Raw genomic sequence first — 20,790 nt, 5'->3', positions numbered from 1 at the left:
AAGTAAGACGTAAAGTAAAAAAGGTTAACAGCCCAATAATTACCGCTGGCTTATAATGCCCGCACTGTGATAAAATCGGTCTGATATGCATAATCTCAACCTTTTGAATTTTATGGTAATTTTTTCAATTAAGTGATCAACTATTTCTTAAAGTATTCTAAAAGATAATTAAATTTCATTAATCATCGTCAAAAATATTAATCCTCACTATGCAGTCTTTCAATATATAGCTTTTTACAATGTGGAACTAACCAGAATACAAAATATTGTACTTTACTTCTCATGTTTTCGCTACGTTATCGTTATGACTTGAGACAACACATTAACGCTTGTCTAGTAGTTTTGCCACAGTGCGCGCGCAAGCACTGCTGACGTAAAATGATAGTGTGCTCAAAAATATCTTGTGCCTCGCGTGTCATTTAGTCTCCAAGTCATACCAGACAAGATTACGCGCAGGCATAACGAAGATCCACGAGTGGACTTGGAACTGCCACTACACACATATTCATTGACTACAAAGTGCTGCCAACTCAAAAACAATCGCAACAGACACATTTAGACGTCGCACCGCCCTGAAACCGACTTATGCTTGAGTCTCAATCAAAAAAAAATCAGCTTCGCTTCGCCAGGAGCGGCCAACTCCCGATCATTCTAGATAGAAGCATTGCTGGAGTTTCCTACTATTTCTCCCTGCGTTCCAAGAGTTCCAAGAGCTCCGAAGCCTTCTTATCCGGTGAAACTATAGTGTATAGCGGCCCGAGCCAAAGCTCCCCAGGACCCTGAGTTCGCTAGTTTAGTTACCGTAGAGGAGGTTTTAGGATAATCGCCCTGCCTTGGATAATAGTGTAAGCCAGGTCAATAAAGATCATGTACGACTTGACAAGCCTCACTCGGGTCCCTTTGGCATTTAATAAATCGGAATATAGTTGTAAACTTGAAAAAAATGTAAAACAAATAACGATTTTTGTATAAAATAAAATATGTTATTGTATTTAAAAATCACAAAATTATTTTTCTATATATTATAGAGCATCTATAAATTATTCATGAATGATAACAAACTAATAATACAAAACTACGATTCGAGCTACTCAAAAACAATATTCTTTGATTAAAATAATTTCGAGTTTTGCATATTGGAATTAATAAAATCAGATTACGTTGTTAATAATTGTACGTATTATTTTTATCATTATTTGAAAGTACAATAAAAATCATCAAACCATTAAGTAAAACTTTCTTATTCATATTTTTTTTATTTAATTAAGTCTTGGTAATCCAAACCAGAAATCAACTTGGGAGGAGCCTCATTTGTTCCAAATCTAAAATAAATATGTACATCAGCGCAAACAATATCATCATAATTTATGTTTAAATTTAACATCTAATCCATCTAATTTTAATTATTATAAATAATTACTTTATTTCATGTCAATGTTAATTGGTAAAAGTGGTTACTCGATAACATAACATTAAGAATCGTATAATCAATCGGTTCAGTATTAGGATTTATCAATCAATAGTTGGTGTTAAATAGATGGCGAGGGTTGAAATATCCCAATCAAGTTAAAAACGCTAATTAAAAACGCGATTAAAGATCGCGTTATTAGGTAGTTAAATAAGAAATAGCAAAATGATTATTTAAATGAAAGCCAAGTATAAATTAAAAATGTTTCTTTTTGCTGCACAATCATTTAAAAGCACTTGCCTACAGAAATAAGTATTGAAACAAATTTATTATTTTGTTCCTCTTTTAATTTTTAAAATGTTGTACTGATATATTTGATTAACACCGTTGTGAGAGTTGAATAAATATGATGTCACGATATATAGTGACGTCATCATTTTTAAACAGCATTATTAACACTTGCCTGCAGAACTTTGGTCTTATTTTTATTCTGGGTGATGGATCTTTGGTATTGTAATCGTTTCTAAACATATAGGCGCCGAGATTTATGACTGCATAAAAAAACTTTATATAACTATTTTTCTCTATAGTTTTGATCGATGACATTAAATATAAGAAAAAAAAATTCGACTTAGGACATTTCCTGCACTTATTTGTATGTGACTTGATTATTTTCTATTGTCTCAATTGACTCTGGCAGGTGTGTAGGTTTTTAACGGGCGAGTAGGTGCACGCACAGAGCAATCAAGTTTTCTTTATAATTTTCAAACAAAAAATTCGAAAGTTCGTAATTAAAATCTATTTTTATTACCTACACTGTAATTTAATTTCTATCAAAAATAGATAAATATTTTACTATAAGAAGTTAAATGCTCCTAACTGTCAGCTTTCAAGTATCTTCTGATTGGTACAAAAACCGCTAAACTTTAAGTATCTATGGGCATCATAATCTATTAACTTTACCCTCTTGGTTTTTGCAACAGTTAATCAACGCAAGAATGTTACATTATACCCGTCATAATTTCTTTATGACTCCGAGGCGCTGTTTATAGGAACGTGCTTACATTTATATATTAACAAATGAATCATACTCCTCTTTTACCAACTTTCTTAACTTACTCGCGTTGATATTTATAACTAATTTAAAAATAATAATGCTGACAGTTATTGACTTAAAAATTGGTTAATTTAACTAAAAAACATGGTCAAGAAAATGAAAAATACATCACGTATAAAAGTAAACAACAATTATTACAATATTAAATACCGTCGCCAATTACACTGGAGGAAATGTGTTCTCTTATCGACAGTTGTTTACGTTGCGTCTTAACATGGACCCAACACTTAGATAATGTCGATGTATATGCTGACACTCGAGAGTAATGCGTTCCCACGGCCTTAGACTGCGATGCCCTTTAAACACCGTCGATACTCTAAATGTAAAGATTATTTTTGTGGTTAATACGCAAATATGCACAAAAACAATATTTCTATTAGTATTTCAATGATTGATTGTAATGTAATTCGCTAAATATATGTTTAATTCGTCATAGTGAAAATAATAAGCAAAATATTTCTGATTTAGTTAGTAATAACTAGTTAAGAATACGTTTACACAGGGGAAAAATATTAGTCTTCGTTTGTTATTTGCTCGTTGCAAATTTAGACTTTTGGATAATTTTTCTATGACCTGTGACTTAAAGATGTCGTGGAGGATCCAAAACCAAAAATTAATGCTGTCATTCATAATATGGAACAATAAACAAACCCAGAAACTCACAATTAAAAAATTGATTATTTTTGGATGGCAGAGTAAAAAAATAATTATTGTTTACACCTTCTGAAAAAATAGCCCCGTGCATCATAAATTTTCTTTACAATTATTTATGCCCATTACTCATCTGTTTCACTTTCATAAAACGTGCGCCAGCTCTACAATAACTTTATCCCGTCAAATAATTAGCAAGTATTGCCATCTCTTATAAACCATGAAAAATGGGATAAAAGTACTATCTATTTAAGACTGACACATTTTACACCAATGAGTTTTTAAGTTATTATTTACTTTTTGTCGATCAAGTTCGTCTAATATTTTTATGAAATTAAATTGAAACCCATTAATGTGCCAACATCAATATGTAATAAAGATCAATATATCGGCATACATTATTGTTACCTGATCTGGCAACAGAAACGTTAAACTGTCACCCGCACAACTAACATTTGTTTTACATTATTTTCGAAATAGTTAATATTTCTCACACAAAGTTAATAATTTAGTTAATACGATAAATAATACTCAAAATGACAATGTTATGGCGGCGAACGGCAATAACCATTATAAGGAATTCTATAAAACAAGAAATTAGATTTAAATATGGACACTGTGCTGTAAATAACCTAGTCGATCATAATTGTTTAAAACCAGTGGATTATAGGCCTACAAATATTTTAAATATCACTATTCGACACAAATCTAATAAGGTATAAGATTCATTCTAATTCTTTACTTATAACTATATTCTAAAAATGGTGTAAAGACATTCTTTATTTTATAATTATGTTTTTTATAATTTACGGTTATAATACTGTTGCCTATCAATCTACAACATAAGACTCATTTTTTAATAGATTACTTATAGCCAGAACAATTATAATAAAAATTTTTTATAAATCTTTTTACCAACATTACTATTTCGAATAGAAAAATACCATACATATCTTACATAACTTTATTATATCTAAAGCCGTCTGTTTATTGAAAGCTGTTAATAAAAATTAAATCATACATGTTAAAAAGTTTAGTTTAAATGTTATTATCAGGCATTGTTGAATTTTTGAAAATCTAGATATTACGAATAGTCAAATGTTATCTAGGCATTATCACCAATGCAAATCAACTAATTACTTTGAAACACAGGTTTGCTATTATAAGTGTAGTAAATTTTTCTCCTTATTTCCAATTACAAGAATAGCAGAAGGACTTAGATTCTGATGATGAACAAGAAGTATTTGATGAAGATGATTCTACACTAACAAAGGATTCAAAAATTGTGAAATTCAAAACAACAACATTGAGAACAGATGCAATACTCAAATCAGCTCTTGGTGTCTCCAGGAAGTAAGTACATGAAATTAATAATAACATTATTTTAGGTCATATTCCCATTACTTGTTTTGCATTTTAGTATGATTTATTATTTTTACTTTTTGTTTTAATTTACCAAGTCTAGTGTATTATTCATATTACAGTAAATTGTTAAATGATGTATAAATTTGACCCAAGAAATATAAATTTTGTTACAATAATAATTTTGTTTATTTTAGTAAAATTGAACAAGTTTTCTATGAAAGCAAAATAAGAGTGGATGGGAAAAAAATTATGAAAAAAAGCCATGGTGTATGTATATTTAATACTATACATTACTTTTACATTATTTCTTTTGATAACAAATTAAATAATAATGACCTTAAACTTGCAGGTGAAACTGGGTAATGAAATAGATGTTATAAAAAGTGTCAGCCCCCACAATCCTGATCACTTGTATGTATCTCGTGTAGAGGTACTTAATCTAGTCCCAAAAGAAGAAAATATATCAGTAACTGTTAGAAGATTCAAAAATTTACTCATAGAGAATTATGAAGATGATCCTTATAAAGGTTCAATCGAGCAATGAGTAATTAATAATACCAGTAGTAATAAGTAATAAAAAAACAAAGGAATAAAATATTTATTCACATGATTCTTTTTTAATACAATTTTGTTTACCATATTGCAACAATTTTATACTTAGTTACTTATTTACCTTAAGTCATTATTATGCTATGAAACTATGGATGTGGCTAAATTATGTGCTGATTACTATAGTAATGTATTGTTAAAAGGTAATTATTGAATATGAAAGGATGTTTTGTAAGTCTAGATTGTGAGTATAAATAACAAGGTACCATAAGCACAAAGAGAGATTTGTGGTAAATCAGATATCACTCAAGACATTTTTACACTGTTCATAGTATGTATACAAAAAAAATTATCATAAATGTTTTTTGTACATTGTAATCACCAAAGGTATGCTAACAACATCTCTTATAAAAATTCTTATGCTCAACATACTAAATAAATTAATAACATACTAAAGTAATAAATTTCTCTAATTTTAATCTCATTTTAGAGGATTGAAAACAGAAGTCGCCTAGTTACCAGGTTTCAGTTCTGTATAGACAAGTGGAAATTTAATAACATATTGCATGATAATTATTGTGTTTCATTAATTGTAATTACATAGACTGTATTATCCGATACATTAATTTTAAACAAAATTACTTCAGCATCTTGTGCTACCTTAATGAGCAGTGAAGTGTGCATATCCATTTAAAGCATATGGGTGAATAGAAGTTAAAAATTAAAAGGTAAAACATGAACAAGATTATCGTGGTTACTTAATGGTTGCAATTGTTTGGTAAAGAAATATTTCCCAGACTCCACAAGTAGGTGTAATTTGTTGTCTCACAAAAGCACTTAACCACATCAGTACAAGTGTCGACCATAGTTGACAGCCACTGGTGAATATGCACAGCCGGCTCTGACCTGCCGCGACATTGAGCCCTTCTTGTTCTTTGACACACTCGTAATGAGTGTATTACATTACAAGCTGTAATAGCAGATATAGGTTAAGATTTCTTAAAAATTTCTTGGTTGATGACTAAAGTCGACGCTCCGTCGTGCGCGTTCATAATAGGGTCATAATACGCTCGGCTATGTGTATAGTTTTGTAACCGGCAAGCGCTACACCGAACTAGTTAATAAATATTAATTTCAATCACACAGATCTTTTAAAAAGTATTTTCTATAACAAGAATATATTTTTACTTTAGGTAAATATCCAACAAAGTGTGAAATTCTTATATATCTAAATCTATATCACAATCTTCACTTTGGAAAATAGATGTTTGTGAGTTAGATACAGACAATGGCTTAACTGCACATTTAGTATTGTTCAATTCTTCTTTAATAATTATATTTTTAGTAACACTCTCATTAACTTTTAAATCTTTACAATGGTCATGCTTTTTTACGTACGGGAACTGTTTCAAAAAGTTTAGACCATCTCTTACTGGTTGTCTATCTTTACTTCCTCCTTCTAGACATGGGTTCGGTTTAGAATGTTGGGATTCATTCATGTTATGGCTAGGACTGCTTTCTTTTTTAAAATTTTGTTCCACAGCTTTTAAATCAATTTGGCTTTTATCTTGTTCTACATCTGATGTTTCGTCCTCCAGATCTATATCTATATCATAGAAAATATCATTGACACTTGGAACGGCATTTAATATAGTAGCAGTATCTGCTAAATTTTCTTCACTGCCAGAAGAATTAATGTTTTTAATCCGTTTCCTTTTCTTTGACTTTATCTTTTTTGCAACTGAGTTAATGTTTACAGTTATTTCTTTTTGCTTTCTTTTACGAGTATATTTTTTTGGTACACTTACTGGTTTTTTAAGATGTTTATTTAAATCGGAATGTTTTTTAAGTGTAGCAGCTAATCTATCACTAACAGGAGTTTGCTGATCAGTATCATTGTCTTTGTTTTCTTTATCCTTTGATTTTAATTCAAAATTGTTTGATTTGGATTTGTTATTGAAATAAGAACTAGTTATTAGTGAAGCTGTTAGGGGGATATTGTCATCCAAAACTGTGTCGAACTTTGAAAACAGTTTGGTATTTTCATTTTCTATATCACTTTCTAAAGTTTTATAATCAACTTTTAATAATTTTGCATAATAAAGCAACTCTTCTTTCCATATTTCGGGGAGATTTAGGCGAGACAAGATATTTTTCGCCTTACACAAGTAATCAAAATCTGGATATGCACTAAAAGTTGAATGCAGAGCATCCATTGTGTCATTCAAAGTGCAGTCTTGCATGGATAAGTCTACTAATGATACGGCCATTATTGCATCCACAGGTAATATAATCTTGCGATACATAAGACGACAATGTGCTTGTGATAATCTGTAATACAGGCAATTAAATTCACTAATTGTATTTAATCAAAGAGAACATAAATACATGATAAAGATGAATATAAAAATCAACCTTAACGGCTTTATTTAAAATTAATACTTCTAATAAGTTAACTTGTTCTAACAAAACAATTATCTGTCCTTATCACATTTTTGCCTACAAAAAACAGCACTTTGTTGACTATGTTCGCCATATATAGCATAGTATCCAAATAAAAATATGCCCCACTACTCAGATCTATCTTTATTAATTAACATTAAATTTAGTTGTAACCAAAGAGATCACAACACAAAGAGTAAACATTTCATGTGCATATAATACCACTGCTATTTTTAATAATGTTCATTATACATTTAAAAATAATGGATTATACAAACCGAACTAAACTGTCCAACATTCTAACTGTAGTTCTAGAAGGATCTCTATTCTGGGATTTCCTTTGCAGCATATAATATGATTGGAGTATGGTGTTAGCAGATTTTGTCATTGTTGTAAGCTTTGGTCCTACTAAACCTATGTATAACTGAAAAATTACAAAAATACTACTATTTTGAAATTTTAAATATTTGATTAGTCAATGATCAATATATATATATATATATATATGTATGTATATATATATATATATATATATATATTTCTCATAGGTCTCTTCCAGAGATCGTCATGATAACTCGTTTTGCGCTGCCCACTCCCACATCAGACAAGCAATTGTTCGTCGTCTGCATTGATGTATTATTGTCTTATATTAATAAATTATATCAAATAAATAAATTTGCAGAGTTTATTTGACAAGTTTACCTGTAACTTTTCTATACTCCATTTACTTTTTAACTCTTTCTGGTTAGCCTCTCCAAATAATATGTACGACGAAACTAGTTTATCCCATGATTTGTTTTTTGAATCAAGTAAAATAAATATCAAGTCAAATCTGAAACAATATATGCATAGGTTTAAAGTATCAGAGTGGAATGCTTGAAATTTTCAACAGGACTCTTTTTGATTGCCAATTATTTTTGTTGTTAATCAAAAGACATGATGTTTATTTACCTGCTTAATAAAGGCGTACCCAGCGACACATTGACACTGAGAGGTTCGTCTGTTTGATAATGTCCTTTAGGATTACATGCGGCTATCACAGCACAACGTGTATTCAATTTGCAAACAATACCAGCCTGAATAAAAAATTATACAGTGTCCTTATTTACAGGTATAAGAGGTTTTTGTGAATATACCTAATTTTGTCTATCAAAATTCAGATTACTTAAAAATATTTTTTACATAACATACATTAAATTAATTTTACATAACATAGAGTGATTACTTTACGTAAGGTAGTTGAAAATAAGTGTAACAAGCTTTAAAGCTTTTTGATAAATGAGCTATAAATACCACTTTAAAGCTTTTACAACTCTAACCAATCATACCATATAGTACAAGAAATGATTGAAGATTTGAAAATGATTATAATAACCTTAGCAACAGAAATAGTTTGTTGTTCCATTGCTTCGTGTATAGCAGTCCGGTCGTGTTCCCTCAGATGTGAGATCTCATCTATACAGCAGACACCTCCATCCGACAGAACTAAAGCACCTGCTTCTAATTGCCATTCACCATCTTCCTGGACAAGAAAGAGAAATTACATTGTAAAATTTATCTATTTACAAACTTCTGTTGTGAAAATTATACTAGCAGGACAACAAGACGCAAATCATAATTATATATATATATATATATATATATATATATATATATATATATATATATATATATATATACATATAAATAATTTTATTTTAGTTTTTACTTTTATGAGCAAAGTTGTGTGGTCATTAGAAAGTAAATTTTTTTTTTCAATTACACGACATACTATTTAAATGCAAGACATTTTTTTTAATATTGAACTAAATTTTTGTTATTTCCTTATTTTTTCATTTGCTTTACAGCATACTACAAACGTGGAACGTTGACCAAAAGAAATACACACTTATAAAAAGTAAACATAACATTATATATTAAATTTTTTGATTCTAGCATAGGCCAGACAATATACCAAATTTAAATCTTATAGCGTAGTAATAATAGAACAGCAAATAAAAAAGATCAACTAGAATTGATAAGTGTAATAAAACTATTGTAAGCTATTTTCTTACTTTAAGAGCTGTACAAGTTAAGCCGGCTCTGGTACTTCCAGCACCAGATGTGAAAACAGACCTCGGCGTCAACTCGGCCCCGGCTCGAAGCAGTTGTGACTTGCCAGTTCCTATAAATATCAATATTTTATATTTAAATAAACTATAAATTAGGCTTGTTAAAAATATGTGTGTGTGAGTGTCTGTGTATTTAATATAGGTTTAATGTTATAATTGAAACTATGTATATGTATGATTATAAATATATATACATGTGAAGATAGAATGTGGTACCCTAGAATTCAAAAGGGTTTAAGAATAGGGAAAGACTCTATCCTAACTAGAACAAAGCTCTACTATGTGATGGATGGATTTAACTAATGTTCTATAATGTAACTAATTATAGAACTTTCATTAATTTATTTATTCTGAGGTAGTAGATTTAAAAATAAAAAACGAAACAGAGGAAAGGGTATTACGAGACGGTTCATAGAGTGTGTATGGTGAGAATGAATAGAGTATATGTTTGAGTAATAATTTTAGTACAGTTATGTATAAAGTATATATCATAGTATTATAGTAGTATGTATCATAGTACATAGTATATTAGGGGAGGCTAAACTGCGGTTCTTTGAACGATTAATTTTGGCTGTGATTGATTGTCGAATTATTTCAATATGTACATTTATATTACCTATGTCAGCTCCTGGGAAATCGAAACAAATTACTGGTGTAAATAATTATTATTATTATTCCACTATAAAATTATCGCAATCCAAATACCGATCATAATTAAAGGACATCTTAAGTATTATTAAGAGTGCTGTCATATATGTGTGCCATTATATCTAACTTCAATGTACATATTTTATACTTTTGTTTATATAATTTCAATAAATATGGATTTTGTAAAATAACATTATTTTGCGTGTTTTGAATGCGTATTCAATTGCGGTCCGCAAAAAATTTCATATATCGAAAAATGGTTGCACTATTGGAGCTTGGCAACCCCTGGCATTTATGATACTTGATATGCAAGTTAAAACTTAACTTTTATAGTTTAGTGTAGTTTTTTTACTTTAAAAGTATATTAAAACATTATGTTTACCTGGATCACCAACTAATAGCAAATGACACTGGCCTCTGACATGCATTGCATATGTATCATCATTCGCTAATTTATTAGATTCATCCTCTAAAACATGATTAGACCCAGTTATTATTGTAAGCATCACAGCAAGTTTGACTAGATGTAAACCATATACCTAGAAAAACAAACAATAGGTTGATTAGTTATAGGTATACAAGCTATAGAGCGGTGAATGTATAGCTATCAATTATTGTATGGAACTTCCTACCCAAAAATCAGTGGTTACAGAAATATTGAAAATGCAATGACAACATAGAGGGAAAGCTTTTTAAAAATTTGTATTACTAAACTTTAAAATTAATTATTCTTTGCTATCTGTCCTTGCAGACTTAGTGCTGACAGAAGAACCTGTATTTAAAGAAAATATAAATTAATGTAACATATTTCAGTGATCACTTTATACAAATAGGAAATAGGTTTGAAGTTTTAAAGCTTTTCGTTGCCAAAAAAAAAAAAACTTTTGCAGATGTGCTAGTGAAATTAAATGACACGATCTACAGCATTGTATTGTTATTTACCTTAGATTTTGAAATACAAAATCTTGAACAGTAGTTTGCAGTTACTTTTTTAAGACAATGGTATGTCTAATTAGCAACACATTTTGTTATTTTTTAATTCACTCAACTCTAATATCATAAATATAAACCTAAGTGCTTTTCTTATGTACTGTTCAAAACAGGTACTATGTAAATATCATAAATTTTATTAGTTTCTTACAGAAGTATTTATTTCTTCATTGTTATCCAAATATTTAGAGTGCCTACTTGTGTATGCTTTGAGAAGAATTCTAAGAAAATCTCAATTTGATAGAAACTTGAATCAGATTGAACTCTTCTGTAATGGCATCTTCAAACTGTTGTAACCTCGAGAGTTGCAATCGCGCTCAGATCTAAAAGAGTCCACAACAAACGGATTTTTTTGGTAGTTTTCAGGATATTTAATGAATTCTTCACACTAAAATAGGATTTTTTTTACAAAGTTTTGTTTAAAAAAATTATTACATTTATTAAACTATAATTCCGAGATATTAAATAGGAGTGTATTGTAATACTGTTCACTGTTGCCTACAAAAAAGTAATTTAACCTATGCCTAGAGAAAAGTATATCCAGCTTATCTTTATATATAATGCTAATCTTAAGTACATCTTTATTATTTCGTATACACATAGGTTTAAAAATGAATAAATAGAAAATTTCGATCCGAACTTCTGGTCCAAAATACCACATTGCCTAAAAACGAGTCTTTGACCAGTATGTTTTACCGGTGGTGACAAACGGATCTGAGACATGGTCGTTTAAGATGAAGCTCATAAGAAGACTCAAGGCCACGCAGAGAACAATAGAAAGCCTATGCCAGAGTTTCGCTGCAAAATCGAATGAGAAATGAGATCTGCAAAAGAATCAAAGTCACCGACTTAGCTCAGAGAAACTCAAAGGTTCTCGTGTGGCGACCACGAGCTAGTAGGCCCTCACTAGGTGGACCGACGAGACAATTAAGGACGCGGAAAGTCGCTGGACGCGAACAGCGCAAGGCCAGTCATCGTGGCGATCTTTGTGAGAGGCCTTTGTATTGCGGAGGGCGTCTATCGGCTAAAGAATCATTATATGCAAGCTAGAGGATTTTTCGTTCATTACCTGTGGACATACAGAGGCCAGAATTTGGTCTCTGCCTTTTAATGGACATGATTCAAATTTGCCCCAAAACTCATTGAAGCAATCTTTGATATCAGGAGCCGTCGCTATCACCTCAGATCTCTGTGCGTTAGACACTTCTATGTAGTTAGCGTGCAGTACTAACTCAACTTCTGATTTTTTATTTTGCACTGATGGTCGCCACCGCCGTCGAACCGTTCCACTGTAACATAGATAAGATTTTGTTTTACCAACAACTACCTTGTATTTTTTCTTTACTGTCACGATTAACTCAATTGCCTTATTGGCTTTTATAGATTCAAAATGCTTGAGGAGCAGGGTACTGAGATGTAAGCCCAAACATCTAACTTAGCTTAAGGGTTCAGGTTGTACCGTCAATTCACATGTAATGTTGGGCGTAATGAGGTTGCCTGACACGGGCTCGGCTTCGTTGGTTGCAATTACTACCACTACAGAAAGTATTAGTGCTGGGCAAAGAAGTAGTAAGTATACAAGGCTATTCTAATACATCATTTTATAACATGACGAGATAGTCGACACTGAGTAGGAGAATTTTTAGTTGCAAAACAATGTAATATAAGATGTATGTGTAATCTTGAGATTTATTATGAAAAATACATTTATAATATTGCATAAAATACTCACCATATATTAACATCATCACCAGGTTTGCTACAGTCTACTAGATCATCTTCAAGTACTACCCACATTGATCCAGGAATAGTACCTATGCTGAGTTTATTTACTTGTTCCTAAAATTAATAATATTGTAAATTGTAATCAAAATACTATCTTACAGTAGTAATAGGCCTACAAAATATAGACCTACTGGAATATATTTGTCTAAAAGGTTGAGAAACAAGTTTTATAGATATACCTTTATAAGAAAAATATTCCGACATTCTTTACGCCATTGTGTTAAGTAAAAAAAAAATAAGTTGTACAAGAAAGCAATAAAATTAAATTACAGTCAAAGCATTGTCCTTTCTTGGAAGCAGTTCCTGATGTTCTAACATATGAGAAACAGTAAAGAATCACTGGGGACATAGCAGTGATGTCTTCTAGACTAGACTTATTCTTATTTTCTAGAACATTGAAACATGTAGTAGTAATAAAACTTACCCCTTATTCCCTTGGAAACAAATTTACCTAACAAACACACAACTTTGATGAACAAGTACTACAAACTAGTTGACAAAATAACAAGGATAAAATTTTTGAACAATTTCTATGTGATGAAAGTAAGCCAGTGGTGTAAAAACAGTATTTCCATATAACCCACTGCAGTATTTAAGCCCGTCGACAATGAACATCAGCTCATTTCCTGAAGGTGTTTCCAAATGGGCAGAAAGAGGTTGTAAAAGTAGTAGTAGTAGTAAGTAAAAGTGTACACCAATGCATTGCAAGGTCTCCTAAAGCCAGCTATAAAGGTTGTAATTATCAAGCATTGTACCCAGCCCCTCTTCTTACAATGTAATTAATTAATTCACCTGAAAGAACGCTAAGAAGTTACAACTCTTACATGGTTAAAAAAAATGTTTTTTCATCAAAATAGACCAATTTCATAATGCCACCCATTTGTACCCCCAACCATACACATGATTTTGCACCCATTAAGGAGCAGTACCACTCCCAGTGAGAACAATTAAAATAAAAAAGAATTAGTTTCTCTTATGATGTCAGGAACACAAATCTTGTATGAGATAAGCGTTAGCAATGCAAGCGGTTTATGTTAAACTTCTACTGGTAAAAACCTTTTAAGATATTTTGTCAAACTATTTTAAAAAACAACCACAGGTCTTCATATATGATGTACAAATGCTGCAAGGCTTAACATACAATATATAGATGTTGTCTGATGTCTTAACATGCAATACATAGACAAAAAGCTTCTTTAGTTAATTCTCTACCAATCCTCTGAACAACATTGGAATTCATTCATTCCTTTATCAATTAATCAAAGCTTACAATAATGATAATATTGCAATCAATAATTACTTGTATTTTTAATTCCTGATAGTCTCTGCAATGTTCTCTTGATACTAGATTCACTTGTGTAAACATAGTACATCTGCATCTCATCTCAGTATTGCCACATTTAGAAGGAGTCTTTAATATGTAACGATTCTCAAAGTCAGCCTCTACCATATTTTCATATTTACACTTCATGCATACATATTTCCTTTGGTATTCTAACATTTTTGTTTGTGTAACTCTTACAACCGTCCCTTTAACCAAAATTTGATATTGTTTAGTCTATTAAAGCTATAGTGCGACTGAAACTGCTGTACTATGCCTTGGTAGACCACAGCTTTGTGGGAGCCAAGAATAAAACAGCACGACTTGATGGTAGACTGATGGAACTGTCTAGCCGGCACTTCCACATGGCTTACCATGCGCATACTCAAGATGAGGTACAACAATTTTATGTAAAAATATCTTAATACATCTGTCTTTTACATATAAATCTGAGATAAACTTTAATCATAATATAAGGAGATTTATAAATATGAAATCAATCAATTTTATGTTCAAAGCTTAATCACTATTTTTACATTAAAATATTGCGATATCATACCTGATACTTTAATAAAACATCCCAAATCCACATTTTTAGGAAATATTGTGCGATGTAACTCTGGACAAACTGGCAAACCATAAAATCTTACTTTTACATTTCTTTTTAAAATGGAATATTTAAGATTACGTACTAATGGCTTGTATTCATCATTTTCAAGTATTGTTTGTTGTGCTTTTATAACATCTCCATTACAAATAGGTAAGCTTTGTATGGAATTACAAAGAACTTTGTCGCCTACATCTGGATATATTTCAAATAATTTCATAAAACTGTAAGAAATTTAAAGGTTATTTGAAATTACTTAGATCATATTAAAAAACATTTTTGAGAATTTATAGTTACTCGATTTTGATGCAATAATATCCTAAATTGTCTAATTGTGATATAATATTGATACAATCTTGTAAGTGAAACTTTATTAAATAATCAAGAATCATTGTATAAAACTTAACATGAAAATTAACTTTATAAGAAAGTAAATAAAGTCATTATAATTAAATAGGGCATTTTAGCGAGTTTTAAACTAGAAATATATTTTGAAAGTGACATTGATGTTTAGTGTTACCAAGTCAATTTCAGCCGGCGTATTTTACAATCGTAGTTTTACTTGTTTATTATAGTGTTTTATTGATTTCAATTTGAAGTGATTACAAATAATCAGTAATTATTACAATTTAATTTGCTTTTTTAAAAATAAATGTCAATAATAAAATTGTCCAATAATTTTCATATAATTTTTTTTAAAATTATTAATACTAATGACTGATGGTAATAGTACGTTAAAAATAAATACATCACCATTTTCATGCTTAAATTAATTTAACCCGCTAATTAGGGAGGCTAAAAATTTACAATGTAAAATATCGACCATACGAAATAAGTTGAAAACTAAACGTCTTGAAAGGCAATAAAATAAGATCAAAAAATAATCGACTGGTATCTAATAATTTCAGTACATAAAGAATTTCGATAAACATAAAAAAAAACAACTATCGATTATTGTTAATTGTATATTTATACTGTACACATATTTTTATTATTATTTGATAGTATTATATTCAACACATCGTGATGGATCCGTTGGGAAATATTCTTGGCATTTTGTCATGAGTCTTTTTAAAGCTTGTATATATTTACGTTGTGTTTCGTCATTCATTACATGAGCCACATTTTTTGAGAAAATCTTTTCACGACCTGTACGTGCGTGAATACCAACCATAGTTACCCCTATTGGCCAAGGAGCGTTCCCTATTGCCATTTGCAAATAAGCGTCACTCGCCTGCAACAAATATAAAAACTATTAACATTGTAGGACATACCTATAATTTTTTTTTGGTTAAATTCACAATGAATCATCAACTACAATTCAAAATGTCCTAAATTTTTTCTGAGTACCATAATATAAATTAACATATATAATGAATGATTTTCTGAGAATCACAAAAATTTCAGATTCTGTGTAGAATGATAGGAGAAAAATAGCAGCATAAGACTTTCACCTACAAGGCAGGTAAATATCTCACTCGCGGAGAACGCTAGCTCCAGGTTTCTTCCAACCGCTCTTATTGGAGGAATCTCCTATGGAGGTGACCAATATCCAATGGTGGAATATATGTTATCAAAAAATAAAAATACCTTTCAGTACAACTGATCATAGGTTATGATTGTGTAAATATTTAATTATATCACGTGTGTAAAGGAAGGGTAATCTATTAGAACATTTACACAATAAGAATAGAAATGAAATTGTTTAGCCTATAGGATGCTTCAACAAAACGTTCTAGAAATTTTATTGATAATTAGGATCAGTAATCCTAATTAAAAGAACAGTAAAAATTATTTACTATTTTTTGGAATTATTTTTATAAAATATCAGGTGTATTTCCTAAAAACCAAACATGGTTTGATTTAGCCTATCAAAAATATCTCTCGTGAGAAATATTTTTTTAAAGAAAAAAACAGACAGATTTAACTATCTAACATGAATCTGTCGGAACACTTACCATCTTTGGCTCAAGACAATGCTCTACAAAAGTGAAATCAGACCATCTATGCCAAAGTGTTACTTTTCTGCTCAATGTGCTTGTTGTTGTTTCAACCGAGTGACGCCCATCGCATGGCTTATCCAGAGAATATCTATGGTAGGATTTACCTTAATCGCCACATTTGGCAGGCAAGTTGGAAGCCGTAGTGTGTTTTTATAACAATAGAGGATACTGCTGCATAACCTCTGGAAACTTGTTTGTGAGTGGCAATCTTATATACTTAATCACTTAGTGTTAATCTCAATTGCTCAACCACCATGGTTATGTATGTAAAATATTACCATTATATAATTTCTTTCCAGGAGATGTTTTGTGATTTCCATAAGACTATCACAAATGTCCTCTGGTAGACTCTTTTTTTTAAGTTTCCTTGTCAGAGGTTTCAAGTAAACTTGAGTTTGTGTGTAAGTTGCTCTTGCCATTTTGTGTTTTACAGAAGTTTTCTCTGCAGCTGTTGCCGAATTAAGTTGCTGACCCCACATTTTTAGGAGAAACTGTAAAATAAACATGTTTGAAATTTTGTAATGTTTCTGGGAAAATCTAAAATATTTACATAATTTTCATCTCATTACAAATTGACAATTTTAAAACCTATCTGTGGACATTTTTTAATGTTATTCACTATAATAACTAGAGTAAGATAAAAATTATATTTTTACTATATCAGGTACTTATAATATACATTTGACTAAAGATATATTCTGAGTCTGCAACTACACACCACCTATTTTTAGTCAACATATACACACTAAACTAGTTATCTGTCGCGACCTGAACCATATTTGGTGAAAAGGTCTTAACAGCACAGTCCTATGTGCAGAGAAAGGATACAGGGTTAAGGAATCTACAGGGCCACCTACTTTCTTTCTCTGCGAAGCCTTTCATTTGAGAAGTTGGGTTGCCTAGATTAAACCTAACCTTGAAGCAATTTTGCTTATTTGCCGAAATCAGCCTAAAGTACTAACAACAATGAAAAATTTACAGTTATCTGTTTCTCATACAAGAATTTGTTTATTTCAAAAGTGCTATCAATAAGAAAACATGTCTTCTTTTTCCTCCTTTCAGCTGATAGACGCCCACAGGAAGCACAGAATTTCCCCAATGATTGGCTTGTTTGTGCTTACTGCAACCTTAACTATAGTGTCTATCCACCTAGTGGGGGTCTGTATTGTCATTCAAGAACCTTACAGCTCACTGCCACTTCCGACAAGAAATTCTTCGAAATGTGTTTAGGAGTTTGGTTCTTATGAAAATCTCCTCATTTGATCTTGCAATAAAACTCCAAACATAGATTTCTGGGTGACTTTGACAATGTTTCAACATTGGCTAAATATTTAATTTCAGATCAAATATTTAAAAAACAAACCTGTAACAGAGTCATGATAACAGTCATATCATGATTCCTATCACCCTGGCCCATTGTTTTAGCCATTTCTTGAATAAACTCATAGGTGATCGAGTCATCTAAATCATCATCCTTATTAGCTTTTTCACTGTTATTCTGAAATAAAGATATATTGATATTTTATGTTGTAAATTAAAAGAATACTAAATAAAAAGACTTGAATACAAGATTAATTTGTGAGAATATTCAAAAACAATATAAACATGTACAAGACATTTGGTATAAGATGTTATCCTATAAATTCAATACTGTATATAACTTCTGATTAATGTTCTTATTAAAACACAAATTGTTGAAAAAGTAATTTTCTGTTTTTAATTTTTACTGATTCATTTCCCAAGAAGACAGAACATTGGCTTGATATTTATCTATTATCAGACTTAGTTTGCTCTTCTTTTTTCTTCAGCTACACCCAATGCAAGTCTCTCCCAAAGATCACTATGATAACAGATCTTGCTCCAGGTTCATTCATCCATGGGCTTAGCCACGGCACATGGTTACGGCACGGCACATACCAGGTCATGGTTGCTACTCGAGAGCTTTCAGCTTGTATAGCCATTGGTTATCAGCTTATCTTACATTTACAAAATAAACTTGTAGCATATGACTATTTTTTTAATTAAATTATTGAATTTTCTATTAAAATAGGTACTTACTTGTGTTCCTAGAGCTAATATTTCATCTAAGTAGGCTTGATCCACTTTTTCCATAGCTTCTTGAAAGTCATTTCTTAACCCCTATAAATATGAAACAAATGAATACTTTTTACACATGTATTATTTGATCTTATTTAATAAAAATCTTTACTTTCTGACATATTAAAAGGAAGAAACAATTCTCCACATATTTCTTTTATAATCCAATAAAGATTTTTATAGTAAACATACCCTGTTTGCTTCTGGTTCCTGGATTTCTATTCTTCTAAGTCGTCTAAAGGATTGTACTTCATTTTCACCAAATAAAACAATTGGATGACCTCGTTCTCTTAGCCTTTTTATAACTTCAGTTCTAGGTAATGTTGCACTGTCTGTTTGTTCAGATTCATTTTCTATTTTGTTTGCTGTAAGATTTAAAAAATCTAAATAGTTTATCTTCGGAATAAGTATACACTTCAACAAAAATGTAGCTATAATCAGAAGCTTTTCATTAATAAAAAAAAATAAAACTTTTAATAATGTAATAAAAATAAGCTTTTATTAATAATAAATATAAAAAATATCTACATGTGTGTTAAAAACTCATATTTTAAAAAAGAAGTTTAATGATGTAAATTGAATGATGAGAGTACAGTGATAAACTAAACTTATAATAACACAATGACTATGTTTAATCATATGGAATAAAGTCCCAAACAAACAGATATTAAACAAATAAAGAATAAAGCAGTTACCTTTTTGCTGAGTTTCTACAGAATCATCTTTATTATATTCCTCGACTTTTACTCCATATTTTTTAAAATAAGCCTCTTGCTCTTTTGCTATAAGTTCACCCCTCTTGAAGTACTTTTTGGATGGGTTCTGTATATAAAAATAAAAGATAAGTTTGTTTTAATAAACATAGTTGATAAGAGACCAAAAATTTAGAAGGAATATTATTTTTAATGGACCCCATCATTGGACGAGAAATAAAATGCAAAATAATAATACACAACATATTTCTATTATTCACTGTAATTTTAAATCGCTTTTACAAATTCAATAAGAATTAAATTCATTTCGGATTCCCATTAACAAGTATTTTTACGCAAAGTTACAAACCAAAATATTCTTTTCTTCAAGAAGTTTTCGTTTTCTTTCTATCTCTGCTTTCAAAATATCCATTGCAACTAAATCGTTGATAAATACACTCTTATAACAATGAAAGTATAATTTATTATTATTTCCAATTTAACTAATTGGTTGATTTTTACTTAATATCTCTGCTTTCTTTGAATAATAAACTAATTTTTAATATCAACATGTCATGTCAGTGACAGTTACAGACTATAAATATTCGTACAAAAATTAAGTAAACGAAAAATTTAACACAGGTTTATCATATAAGAACAATTTGTCATTCTAATTTGTATAAATATTTAGAACTGTAATTTTTGGAGGAAATTATATTCCAAAGCTGTAATGCTCATTTAAGGTTAATTTTTTCTAACAGAAAATCATATAAATAAAAGCTTAAGTAAAAATTATAAATGATTTTTTATATAAAGTTTCTTATAAAAATCTACTTCAATTACATTACGGTGGTGTTGACAAAAAGATTTATAAATCTTGATAAACACCATGTTTTAATACAAAGCTGTTTACTTTATTTTAAGGTTTAACACGTCCTAAAAGAATAATGTTCTTTATAATTGAGCAATGACCTGTCGCACTCTTTTCAAAATAAAGGGTTTGG

The 20,790-nt window shown here is 30.2% G+C and overlaps 2 protein-coding genes across 2 annotated transcripts; one reads left to right on the top strand and one right to left on the bottom strand.

Annotated features, from left to right (window-relative positions):
• The first annotated feature begins 3,622 nt into the window (after positions 1-3,622).
• On the top strand, positions 3,623-5,115 carry LOC137923199 (mitochondrial transcription rescue factor 1). The gene is made up of 4 exons (XM_068766380.1): positions 3,623-3,892; positions 4,384-4,529; positions 4,736-4,808; positions 4,891-5,115. The coding sequence occupies exons 1-4, from the start codon at positions 3,713-3,715 to the stop codon at positions 5,083-5,085; spliced, it is 594 nt and encodes a 197-aa protein (XP_068622481.1). The 5' UTR covers positions 3,623-3,712; the 3' UTR covers positions 5,086-5,115.
• A 161-nt stretch (positions 5,116-5,276) lies between these two features.
• On the bottom strand, positions 5,277-20,326 carry Prp18 (pre-mRNA processing factor 18). Its single transcript, XM_068766394.1, is given in 18 exon segments — positions 5,277-7,421; positions 7,811-7,956; positions 8,235-8,364; positions 8,484-8,608; positions 8,908-9,054; positions 9,587-9,696; positions 10,674-10,830; positions 12,351-12,570; positions 13,014-13,120; positions 14,367-14,596; positions 14,947-15,249; positions 15,940-16,228; positions 17,276-17,488; positions 18,361-18,495; positions 19,056-19,136; positions 19,287-19,459; positions 19,790-19,916; positions 20,157-20,326. Coding segments are annotated over 18 exon segments (3,867 nt in total). The 5' UTR covers positions 20,220-20,326; the 3' UTR covers positions 5,277-6,310.
• Between the last annotated feature and the right edge of the window lie 464 nt (positions 20,327-20,790).

This window comes from Battus philenor, unplaced genomic scaffold (assembly GCF_028537555.1).
Source record: "Battus philenor isolate CCGP_79_NKW_IND1 unplaced genomic scaffold, ilBatPhil1.0.hap1 SCAF_10, whole genome shotgun sequence".
In the NCBI taxonomy this organism is placed as follows: Eukaryota; Metazoa; Arthropoda; class Insecta; order Lepidoptera; family Papilionidae; genus Battus; species Battus philenor.
Note: the sequence above shows the minus strand (reverse complement) of the source record. Positions and strands in the feature narration are given on the sequence as shown.

Bases quoted from the DNA above. Each gene is read 5' to 3' on its own strand.
- LOC137923199 (XM_068766380.1), top strand. From the start codon at position 3,713: ATGACAATGTTATGGCGGCGAACGGCAATAACCATTATAAGGAATTCT. The intron at 4,530-4,735 runs GTAAGTACATGA...TGTTTATTTTAG, and splicing joins GCTCTTGGTGTCTCCAGGAA to TAAAATTGAACAAGTTTTCT. The intron at 4,809-4,890 runs GTATGTATATTT...TTAAACTTGCAG, and splicing joins TTATGAAAAAAAGCCATGGT to GTGAAACTGGGTAATGAAAT.